Source organism: Leucopleurus acutus (genome assembly GCF_964270905.1).
Source record: "Leucopleurus acutus genome assembly, chromosome: 1".
Taxonomy (NCBI): domain Eukaryota; kingdom Metazoa; phylum Chordata; class Mammalia; order Artiodactyla; family Delphinidae; genus Leucopleurus; species Leucopleurus acutus.
Genome location: NC_139142.1, coordinates 129,584,800 through 129,597,199, shown reverse-complemented (window position 1 = coordinate 129,597,199; position 12,400 = coordinate 129,584,800). Strand labels below are relative to the sequence as shown.

Genomic DNA, 12,400 nt, shown 5'->3' with positions numbered 1-12,400 from the left:
AAGGCATGAAAATAGTTTAAAAGATTCTTAAATCTTACTTGGTCATAAAAGTGTTTTTAGAGTTGGTATCCCATTCCCCTAATTGTTTTCAATTTTATTAATATATTATGATTAAGAAAGTGCTATTGAATTTGACACAGTGAACCAATGAGTTGAGTTTCCTTGTGTGGATTTAGCTTGCAGGAGGGTTCCTACTTGTTGTCTCATGCAGCAGAAGATTCTTCACTCCTGATCTACAAGACCTCTGATGGAAAAGTTACTAGGACAGCGTACAATTTGCATAAAACACATTACAGCCTTCCTGGTGTGCCTTCCAGTCTCTCAGTTCCCTGGGTCCCGTTAGACCCCAGTCTCTTATTACCATATCATATCCATCATGGAAGAATACCTTGTACTTTTCCACCTAAATCACAAGGTCCCACAACACAACAACAAAAGGTAAGATCTTTTTGAAATTAAATGTTTGATTAGGTTGTTTATTATTAATCTGTTTCACTGACTATAAAATATTTCAACCTGATGTCCACATTTGCCATGTTAATCACAACACCATTCTAAAAATAATATCTATAGGGAGCATAGATAAAGTTGTACGCTCTACTGAACCCAGTCATCATGTCAATGGAACTTTTTATTTCTGTAAGGTTTATGAGTCAACTAAAGAAAATTCTATTAGACTCCCCAGTGAGGGCATGGGTAAGGCAACCACATAGTTAAATCCCTATGTGCCTATGAAAAGCAAAGTTATAATTTTTTTGCAAGTTTTATTTATGTATACTGTTTCATTTCATTAAATATTTGAGGCAATTTGCAGAATACATGCAATAAAATTATGATGATACAATTAAAAATTAATAAGTAGGATATGGGAAAATATAAAAGCAAGTGTTAGTAATTAGTGACTGCAGAGCCTTATTAAAAGTACAATAGGGACTTCCCTGGTAGCACAGTTGTTAAGAATCCACCTGCCAATGCAGGGGACAGGGGTTCGAGCCCTGGTCCGGGAAGATCCCACATGCTGCAGAGCAGCTAAGCCTGTGCGCCACAACTACTGAGCCTGCACTCTAGAGCCCGCGCGCCACAACTGCTGAAGCCCGTGCGCCTAGAGCCCGTGCTCCACAACAAGAGAAGCCACCACAGTGAGAAGCCTGCACACCACAACGAAGAATCATCCCCGGTCGCCGCAACAAAGACCCAATGCAGCCAAAATTAATTAAATAAATAAATAAAAATTTTTAAAGTACAATAAAATGTTAAGATGTAAATTGTGTTTTAACGCTAAGTATTTTATCACTCAATATTTTAGTTATAATTAATGTTATGCTCTTTATAGAATCCTTCCCCAGAAATACCATTTGAATGATATTTCTCTATCTGAAACTTTTGTAAAACCATGGTTTAGAGATACTCTTTACCATGTCACTCATTCTTTATATCATGTAAGAAGTTCCAGTTTGAGTTTAGTTGAAGGAAAAGTTTTATTCTCTACAAGTGAATCTGACTGTTCAGTTAGCAATAACACAGTACATTTTCCTTCCCTGCTGCCAAAAATCTTTGAACCAAAATTATTGTCTGAGTTCTCTACTCTTCTCAATATGTTTACCACAGAACATCTATCACGTGTATGTTTTTCACTTCTCCATTCTAATGTTATTACTGAGAGGATCCTTTTAGAAATGACAACTTCTTATACATTCTTAGTTGACTTTGGCCAAGAAAATATATAAATGTGGTTAACTAGTTGGGACAAGTGAAAGAATGGAGAAAGTGAGTTATTAGTATTTTAAGCCATTTTAGCTACAGTTTTTGTTGGCTATTTCCAGTTTAAATTTAATATAAGTAGTGATTTTTATAACCTCCTGAGACAACATTTTCTTAACTTAAAAATAATAATTGAAAACTTTTTTTGAAGAGTTTATATTATTTCTAAGACAATGATTTTGTTTTAACTTAGAAAAATCTGATGATAGTTTCACCTGTAACATTTAATTGTGTGAGTGGCTTATTCCTCTTTAGTGAAAATGAACAGTTTAATGTCTTGACACAATTCCATGTTTTCAGGATTTGACCACATAAATATAAACAGCTTAATTATGTATATGCTGAGCATTTGTTGATTTGTGTTTTTTTGAAGATATTTCATGCATTCAGTCCAAGGACAAATCGTTAGTGAGATTGTCTAGGACCAGGTTGTTGTACAGCCAAACATTAGGTACAGTAGACAATTAGCTAACTAGTGCTTGGTTTGATGTTTTTTTAAGCCCATGGAAAGTTTTTGGTGATCTCTTACACATCTCCCTACAATCTGGTCCTACATATGTAGGAATTGCCCCCATCTTTCTCCCTTACTTCCTCCTAGCGAGGCCATGGGAATGAGACTTTCTAATCCTACCAAGCTAATAAGCACAGACAGGGATTCCAGCTTTAGCAGCAAAGGAAAAGACAAGAGCTTCAGGAAACCCTGGGACGTAAGATCTTATATGGAACAGAAATGATCTACTTATTTCATGATGTAAAAACTCATATGACAGATCCTTAGTCCCTAGTCCACTTGAACTCAGATGTCACCTTTGTGTAGTAGTACCTTAAGCACTAATCCTGAGAGATACCCCAGTAAAGCCTGTGTCTGCCTCTTTTTGCATCAAGCAGAGCTTAATAGGAGGATCCCATTTGCTTCCTTTGCTACTCCAGACTTCTGATTCTAGTCTTTTTATAATGGCCTTGTGCCTATCCCGTTTCTCCTTCCACAACTTCTGCTATAAATATGGATCTCTCACACACACACACACACACTCATGCTCATACACACATACACATATAGGGTCAAAATGCTTGCAATGTGGTAGATATAATTAGTGTGGTCAGTATACTTTTATAGTAAATACCAGTTGAGTGGGGAGTGGTATACATAATCTAAAAATCACAGCAATTTTTTAATCTGTATGTTAAAAAAGTTCTTCAGATTCAGACAGACAGACTGGCAGACTCAAACCCTAACTCAAATTTGTCTTTTCTAACCATCTAATTGTAAACCAAAAAATGCCCCTAAAGAGACAAGATATTAGGTGAGGGTAGCTGGAGTTTGATTCATTCTTAGTGAGCCAGTAGCCTCTTGGGGCAATGCTAGTAATATTTCTGTTGTATAAGGAATATGAGAGAGTGTGATTGGAATTACAATCATTTCCAGGTCTGAAACACACTGGAGAAGATGTGAAGAAATAGAAGGGGGTGCAAGGTCACTAAAGAAAATAGAGGTAGATATGGACAAGTTCTGGGAAAATGGTTTCAGGCTGTACAGCTTTTGTCCTTCTCTGTAATGCCTGGCTTTCTCCATTACCCCATTTAAAAATTTTATACTCTTCCAGTGGCCAAGGGGATGACAGTATTTCCAGACCTCATCTTCAGTGGGACTGCAATTAGCAAGGGATTGCATCCTAAGAATATACTCTCTCTTCCCTAGACTGTGTGAGCTAGAAAGTGGGATTGAGTAGCACCTTGTGCTGAGGAAGAGTAGATATTAAGGTAGAACCAGCACCCCAACAAAGCTTCTTCCCCCTGCTTCCCTTCTTCCTCTTTTCCCATCCTCTGTAATTGCCTTCCAATTTTTCCTTTCCCTTTTTCTTTCTTTCTTTCTTGCTCTTCCAGCCTCTCAACTCAAATTGGGATCTTTTTTCTTTTCCCTTTGTTTCCCTTTTATTCTTTTTATCCTCCTTTTTTGGACTCTTCTGTTTTTCTTACTGTCTCTCTTTTTCCATTTCATAATTTCTTCTCTCTCTTTACCACCTCTGACCTTCTTGTATTTCCTTTCCCTCCTATTTTTCATTTCTCCTGCCCTTCAGTTTCATTATTGTAAGCACATTTCTCTAAAGGCCTGTCATTCCTGCATTTTCTCATTTAGCTTTCAAACTTTCCCAAATTTAGCACAAAGTGTGGTTTTCCTCTTCACTTCTCTCCGTTTACCCTGATGTATCTCCTTCCCTGATTGTTATTTGAAAGTTTCGTACTTTAAAACTCTGTCAGGTTAAAGCTTGCTTAGAAGCAGTTAAGTGGCTAGGGATTAAAAATATATAAAGGACCATTTGCAAGGAAATTAGTCCATGTGTAAATAATAGAGTTGACTGTGTTTAAGAACGTTGTAAACATGTTAAGCCATCCTGTTCTTTGCTTCATCTCTTAGGTTGGTGGAACAAGAATGCCTACCCGCAGCCGCAGGAATTCAGTTTCCATGGAAACCAAAAGTCTGCCTGCTCAGCAAGTTGAAAATGAAGGAGTGGCTCCAAGTAAAAGAAAAATAACTTAAGGACTGTACCATGGAAAATGAAGAAAAACCAGTTATCACAACAATCAATTTAGAAAAGTTTGAGGGGAAATATACCTGAAAGATCTGTAGGCAAGAGGAATGTTTTTCTTTTACTGTTCTTGAGAGTTTTTATAGTGCCTTGAGAATACACATTGACTATGTGAAGCAGTGATTCAACTAAAATGGAATGTTGTGCTCTTAACACCTGATGTTTGAGGAGACTCCAGATATGGTTTAACATTATCGTGGCAGGGAAATAGAGAAGAAAATATTTTTATAGTAGACCTTTTGCAAAAAATTTTAAGTAGGAACATAATTTGCTTTTTTTCGAGAGCAATATTTATCATTATGTATTATGTTAATAATTTGAGTTGTATTGCCGGTCTGTTGAGGTTGGCTCAAAAGGTTAAATCTTGCCACTGTCAGAGATAATTTTGAACTACATAAACCTTATTTCTGACCCATTTGACAGTTTTTATATACTACTTTAAAATGATGATTGATGCAGGTTAAAGAAGTTAATATCTTGAAAAACTTGGTGAAATTCCATTGCAGAAGCCAAAAAGGAAAATAAAAAATAAAAAACCCTCTGCCTCTGAAAATTCACAAGTAAGTTAACAGTTTTTTATTGGGCAGTCATCAGTTTAAAAAGAAAAACTCTTGTGGTGTAACAGGTTCAGTGACGAATGCCTCTATCTCTTGGCACAAATCCTGGCTAAGTGTTGAAATAGGCTACTAAAAGCAAAGAGATGAGTATAGTTTCCAGAAAAATCTCACATTTCAACCAACAAGGCTAATGTGTGGTAAAACGGAAGGTATTTTTCTTCATCTACACTGATTCATTTAAATTTTTCAAGACCGTGGAGGTGAATTTGGAAAAAGGCATGATCAATTGATGTTATTATAGTCAATAATACAAAGGGATGGACTTAAGAAGGGATGGACTTATTTAACTTTTGTATTCCTCTTCTTTAATGTGCACTAAATATGTGCATCTTTTGTAAAATACAAGCTTTGTAATATAGGGCAATATTTGCTGTGTTTTTGGAATTTTTTATGCATTTTATATTAATATAAGAAACTAGTCCTAGAAACCTTCTCAACTGTTATAAATAGCAGTTAAGTATTTTATTTACCACCAAGTTTTGATTTTTTTGGTTGGTTATAAAATTTTTTTAAAATTAATGAGGAATTACTAGTAAAATTGTTTTATGCATTTTAATATATAGTTTCCTCATCCTGCCATTCCCATTTTAAAATATTGAGCTTGGTTTTCAGTGGTCTTGATCTTTTTGTAACTTTGTCACATACCCATATTTCCCAGAAATATTCCAGCTATGAGTTATTTGGCAGTGAACCAAGGGAGAGGCAGGGATTCCCTTGCAATTTGCTCTTTTAAAAAAACTAAACAATGATTGCTTCAGACTTCTGAATACCAGGAAGAGTTGGCTTTTTTTAGTATACTTTTTACTTAGTAAAATGTGTGATCTTACAGGTGGTTATTTTGAAATTATCTTAGCCATCTATCTGAGTAACCGTGATAATATAAAGCTAGACTTTGTTTTCCACTTGTGCTTTATCAAGCCTCTTTTTTCTAATGTATATTTGATCTTGTCTTGTGTTCTTTTTCTTGATTTTTAGTACTGAGAATGTATAAGCAAGAAAGTGACATTGACAGTATGAGCAAAGATTTAAAAAAAAACAGACTCAATGTTGGCAAGGATGTGATGAGCCTGACCCACTTATATCTCTGAGGTGAAGGTATAAACATTTCATTCAGTAAATGTATGAGTGCATCTGTACTGTATGCCACACAACCTAAAGTAGGTCCTTATGTTTACCCTCTGATAAAATTCTTTTTTCATATATCACAATATTTGTTTATTTAACTTACTGTCTTTCTTCTTGAATAGAATACAAGCTATGCCAGGGTAGGGCATATTTGTTTTGTTCACTAGTGTGTAACAAACACCTAATACAGTGTCTGTTGTAGTTGCTCAGTAGATATAAGTTGAATGTAGGAATAAATGAATGTCTAGGTATCGAGGATAGATTTTTTTTTCCTCAGGAGCTAACATTCTAGTGGAAGACACATGCTGATCTATGTGATAAGTGCCCTGATAAAGTACTATAAGAAAGTCATCTAATCTGGACCTGATAATTAAGGAAGGTTCTGAGATAAACCTTGAGCTGAGTCTTTTAAAAAAGAGTAAGAGTTATAAGGAAAGAATGAAAGATCTTCCACACAGAAAGAAAGCAGCATATGCAAAGGTGAAAGATGGCCAGATTGTAGGCTGTGAACGTGGAGATGAGAGAAAAAGCTATAGGACACGACAGACGTGCCATGCTATGACATTTGAATTTTGTCCTGTGCAATGTGGGAACCAGTAGTGATTTTTTAATAAAAATAAATAACATGATCAGATATATTCTTCAAAAAGTTCTTATTGGCATTAATCTAGAGAATGGAATGAAGCTGGGAAAGACTATAGGGAAGGAGAAAAGTTGCAAAGGTATCTTATCAAAATTGAAAAATGGTAAAGGCCCTGAACTAAAGCAATAAGAGTAGGGATGGGGAACTTCCCTGGCAGTCCAGTGGTTAAGAATCGGTGCTTCCACTGCAGGGGGCGCAGGTTCAATCCCTGGTCGGGGAACTAAGATCCCACATGCCGTGTGGTGCGGCAAAAACAAAAAAAAAAAATAGGGATGGGCTCAAGTGATGGAAGAAAAAAAATGATAACTTGGTGATATAGTTGGTAGGGAGAGTCAAATATGACTTCCAGCTTCCTCATATGGGATACTGGGTAAATAACTGTTACTTACTGAGAAAGTACGAGGAGGAGTGTGATTAGAGTGGGGAGAGAGCTCACTTAAAATGGTCGTTTCCATTCACCACTTGTATTCCTTGGATTCTGGGTCTGGGCATGCCATTATTGCCTCATAACAGGTTACCCCAAAACTTACTAGTTAAAACTATAAATAATTATTATCTCAGAGTTTCTGTGGGTCAGGAGTCCAGGTGCAGCTTAGCTGGGTGCCTCTGGCTCAAGGCCTCATAAAGTTGCAGTCAAACTGTTGGCTAGGGCTGCAGTCGTCCGAAGGCTTGCGTGGGCCTGGAGCATCTGCTTCCAATGCAGCTGTCTCGTGGTAGCAGTGGAAGTTCTCAGTCTCTTGTTGGCTGTTAGCAGGAAGCCTCACGCTCACCACATGTACCTCTCTATAGGTCTGCTTGAGTGTCCTCTTGACGTAGCAGCTGCTTACCCCAGAGAGAGCAATCCAAGACAGAGCAAGGAGGAAGCCACAGTGTCTTTTAAGGCCTAGGCCTGGAAGTCAAATACTGTCACTTATGCCATAGTCTCCTTGTTAGAAATAAGTCACTAAGTCCACACTCAGGCTTCACCTCGTGAAGGGAGGAGTATAAAAAGATTTAGTGAACATATTTTTAAACCTTCACAAATGCCATGAACATTTTAGGCATACAGAAGAAATAGGTTTAAGGTGGAGAGAAAAAGAGAGGACACTTTTTAAAAATTCCTTATTACCAACATGTTAAATCTGACATAGAGATAGTTGGTGTCAAAGATAGTTGCTCATTTGAGTTTTGAACTCAAGAGAGAGAAGCCTGATCTCTTTAGTACAGATTTGGGAATTGTTGGTGTATCTGTGGTGATTGAAATCAGAGAAAAGGATGACATCGCAGTAATGAGTGAAATGAAGAAAGGACCGTGAATAGAGCCCCAGGAAGAACCATAGAACTTCAGTAAAAGGAGAAGTTTCGTTAAAGTGGCTACAATGGAAGTCAGATTTATGAATGTTAAGGAATGAGAAAGTGAGGTGGAAACAATGAAAATCTTTATTGCAAAACTTGCAAATAGCTCTGTTTGGATCTTCTTTTGCAACTGCAAAGGAAGGTAACCTATTCCTTTCCATTTCTACTTGCATTTTGTGTTTGGACACCATGAACGTTTTAGAGATAATAGAAGGAGGCTTAAGGTAGAGAGGGGAGAGAACACTTTTTAATATTTTATTACCAACATGCTAAATATGAAGTTCTTGATGGACATGCTGGTAGAGATATTAAGATGTTTTTCATGTTTTATAGGCATATGGTGGTTACTTTTTTTTTTAACATCTTTATTGGAGTATAATTGCTTTACAATGGTGTGTTAGTTTCTGCTTTATAACAAAGTGAATCAGCTATACATATACATATATCCCCGTATCTCCTCCCTCGTGGTCTCCCTCCCACCCTCCCTATCCCACCCCTCTAGGTGGTCACAAAGCACTGAGCTGATCTCCCTGTGCTATGCGGCTGCTTCCCACTAGCTATCTATTTTACATTTGGTAGTATAAAATAAAGTCCATGCCACTCTCTCACTTTGTCCCAGCTTACCCTTCCCCCTCCCCGTGTCCTCAACCCCATTATCTACATCTGCGTCTTTATTCCTGTCCTGCCCCTAGGTTCTTCAGAACCATTGTTTGTTTTTTTTAAGATTCCATATATATGTGTTAGCATACGGTATTTGGTATTTGTTTCTCTCTTTCTGACTTACTTCACTCTGTATGACAGACTCTAGGTCCATCCACCTCACTACAAATAACTCAATTTCGTTTCTTTTTATGGCTGAGTATGGTAGGTACTTTTTAATCAAACCTTAAGAGTATTTGGTGTCAGGATTTATCGAGTTTCTCACTGAGATGTGGAAATAAAGGGTATGCATTTTATTGATCCTTCCACTCTTGCTGTCTTCCCGCGGCTAGTGTTCAGACTTTTTATCAAAGTACATAGGGCAGACACACAAGCATCTATCTGGGGATTGGGTCCGATCTGCTGAGCAAAGCTTACTGAAAGAGTCGAGGCCCAGACATATATTTCTAGGATTGGTCTCCAGGTTGCTTCAACAAATAGGAAGATTCAGTTACTTTGGCGTATATGTTTGCTTTCAGTATATGAGCTACTGTTAGAAAGTGATCAAGCAAGGACCTACCAAGGGTTAGTTTTTAATTGTTGTACATGCATGGTATAACCCGGTTAATTCTCTAAGGAACTGGGGTTGGGGGGAAGCCTGGATGTAAATTAATTGCTGTTTTGAAAGTGAAGAAACCTAAAGCATCTGTGGTTAGTGGCTTGAATTACTCCTTCCCTTTTGCATGTTACTCTTAAAAGGCACACTCCAGTAAGGCAGTGCCACACCATTGCCATAGGTCTCAGGTCTCCCCCAAGCCCTGCATTATTGCAACATCTGCTCCAGTCAGGCTTTACAAACACAAAAAGTAGCCATTCTTGTCCCTACCTGCATGCTTTTACACGTAAAGCTACATCTGCTTGCATTTATTCATGCCTCTCAAAACTTTGCCTGTCCTCTGTTGAATTGGTAAGGTGTATTTGAGCATCTATTGTAATACATTATACCAGTCTCTTGAGATTTAAAGATAAATAAGATTGGTTTCTGCCTTAAGGTTATTACCTAATCTAGTTGGGGAGATAGGTATGCACAATTAGCTATAATACAGAGCAGAATATTCAAGTGACGTAATAGTGAAGGGAGTAAGAAAAAGGGATACATGGAAGTAAAGAGAAACTCATGGTAGAAATGACTTTTAAGCTGTGTTTGAAAGACAAGTAAAATATCAATGTGGATTAAAAGGAAGCAAAGCATTAGGGCATGAGGGAAATTCTTATGAAAAGAGCTAGTTTTAGGAAATAACGAATATGCTTATTTAATAAGCATGGAGGTAAAGGATGATAAATGGAAGATGAAGTTAAGAGGTAAGTTAAAGCTTGATAGCGGAAGGTATTGACTGTTATTTCCAGATAGTTTGATTTGATTCTAAAAACAATGAAGAGGGCTTCCCTGGTGGTGCAGTGGTTAAGAATCCGCCTGCCAATGCAGGGGACATGAGTTCGAGCCCTGGTCCGGGAAGATCCTACATGCTGTGGAGCAACTAAGCCTGTGTGCCACAACTACTGAGCTTGCACTCTAGAGCCTGCGAGCCACAACTACTGAGCCCGTGTGCCACAACTACTGAAGCCCTCGCACCTAGAGCCCGTGCTCTACAAGAGAAGCCACGGCAACGAGAAGCCCATGCACCACAACGAAGAGTAGACCCGGCTCACCGCAACTAGAGAAGTCCCGCACGTAGCAAAAAAGACCCAACCAGCCAAAAATAAATAAATTTATTAAATCAATCAATCAATCAATCAATAAAAGCAATGAAGATTTATTGAAGGCTTTTTGAGCAAGATGACATGATCAGTTTTAGGAATTACAATATAAAGGTTTATTTAGAAAGGAAAAAGTCTTCATACTATTTTACAGTATGAAAATATCGGAGAACATGGATGGGGTGAACAGACAACTAGTTATGTTTTCAACCAAATGTTGGCAGTACAATTAAGGTGATATCCTACAGAACCTATAGACTGAAAATGTGGGTCTGCAACTTAGAAACAGGAAGATGGGGACCCACCTTTGGGCTGACATACCAAAAAATTGGGGCATTTCTGCAACCAAGATGGCTTTTTTTTTTTTTTTAACTCTTTTTCTTCCACTTCCACTTTATTTCAGTCAAGGGGCTAGGAGTTTGGTTACATACCAGATTAATTGAACAAATAAATACATTGAGAATAATGGGAAAGAGGAAGGCAAGAATAAACCCTGTAGTATTGGTTTGGAATTGGAAATGAAATCATGGTACTTAATATATAGAGAGATGGAGACATAGATGTGTGTGTGTACATATGCATACATATTTCCTAATTCTGCTGATAGGGTCTAGAAGCAATGGCACTCTAGTAGTAATGAGCACACCTAGCACCAGCACCCAGATCTTGGTTTCCAAGTCCCATTCTTCACTTAAAGAAACTGGGGCTCCTTGGAGAAATTACTAATTCCAAGAATGGGGAAGGGAAGCTGTAAGATGAACCTGGAAGTGTGAAAATGCTCAACGAATGATGAGTGCATGTCAAAAGAACACAGGAGCTAGCTTAAAGGAGTTCCCAGGTCGGTTGTAGTTTGAGCATTAAATAATGAGAGTAACAGATTGAAATCCTTTGAGTAAAATAGTAGTCCACAAGCTCATACAGATATGAGTGAATTTAAAAATGGGGCAAAAGAGAATATTATGTGGTAGAATGCCAATCAATTAATCTAGAGAGAATGATGGAATTAGAGAAGTCACAATTTGCAACCATTATAATAATAAAGCTAAAAATCATCAAAGGATAAATGCAGTGGGTGAAAATTTGATGGCAAATAGGAATACTTCATAGTCTTAAAGAACCTCACTGCCAGATAGTTATTATTATTAATAAGTATAACATGCTTATTAGTTTACTTAATGCTGAAGAAACCTGGCAGAAACTATTTTAACCAAGTAACTAAAGTTGATATCACCAGTAATGAGACAAATTAACAATGTGTGTTTCTAGGTATGCATGAAGAAGAACACAGCATCCCTTTTGTGGTATGTTCCTGCCAAATATACGTAAGTTATAAGGAAATACCAGAGAAACGCAAAGGCATAGTCTGTAAAGTAATTGGTCAGCAATCTTCAAAACTGACAGGATCATGAAAGACAGAGAAACACTGGAGGACTGTTTTACTTAAAGACTAAGTTGATGGGACTCATAATCCTGGTTTGTATGTATAGTCCAGTAAAGGACATTATTGGAACAACCAGCAAAACTTGGAGTTTGTAGATTACATGGTAGTAATGTATCTATGTTAATTTCCTTTGCTGTGGTTATGTTAGAGCATGCCTTGTACTTAGGAAATAAACACTGAAGTAAAAATTGGTAATGGAACGTCACGTCTACAACTTAGTCTCAAATTGGAGGACTTGGGCAGAGAAACGTTAACAGGGTGGCTTGGTGAAAGGTATACAGGAGCTATATGTACTATTTCTACAACTTCTTTATAAATTTGAGATTATTTCAGAATAGAAAGTTTGTGAAGGGACTACCCTGGTAACGCAGTGGGGGACTACCCTGGTAGCGCAGTGGTTAAGAATCCGCCTGCCAATGCAGGGGACACGGGTTCAAGCCCTGGTCCGGGAAGATCCCACATGCCGCGGAGCAACTAAGCCTGGGCACCACAA

General features: G+C 37.7%; 1 protein-coding gene across 9 annotated transcripts in view; it reads left to right on the top strand.

Moving 5' to 3' along the window:
* Window positions 1-12,400, top strand: part of ICE2 (interactor of little elongation complex ELL subunit 2) — an 89,135-nt gene that overhangs the window by 61,519 nt on the left and 15,216 nt on the right. For 4 of the 9 annotated variants that reach the window (XR_014326073.1, XR_014326074.1, XR_014326075.1 and 1 more), the window contains 3 exons: window positions 177-438; window positions 4,178-4,909; window positions 5,942-6,061. Coding sequence is in view for 2 of the 9 variants with exons in the window: in XM_082835554.1 (XP_082691680.1) it covers window positions 177-438; window positions 4,178-4,300 (385 nt within the window). In the remaining 7 variants the exon portion in view is untranslated. Of the gene's footprint in view, window positions 1-176; window positions 439-3,187; window positions 3,255-4,177; window positions 5,476-5,941; window positions 6,062-11,732; window positions 12,276-12,400 lie in introns of those variants that run through there. The other 5 variants (XR_014326077.1, XR_014326072.1, XR_014326078.1 and 2 more) reach the window with 5 other exon arrangements.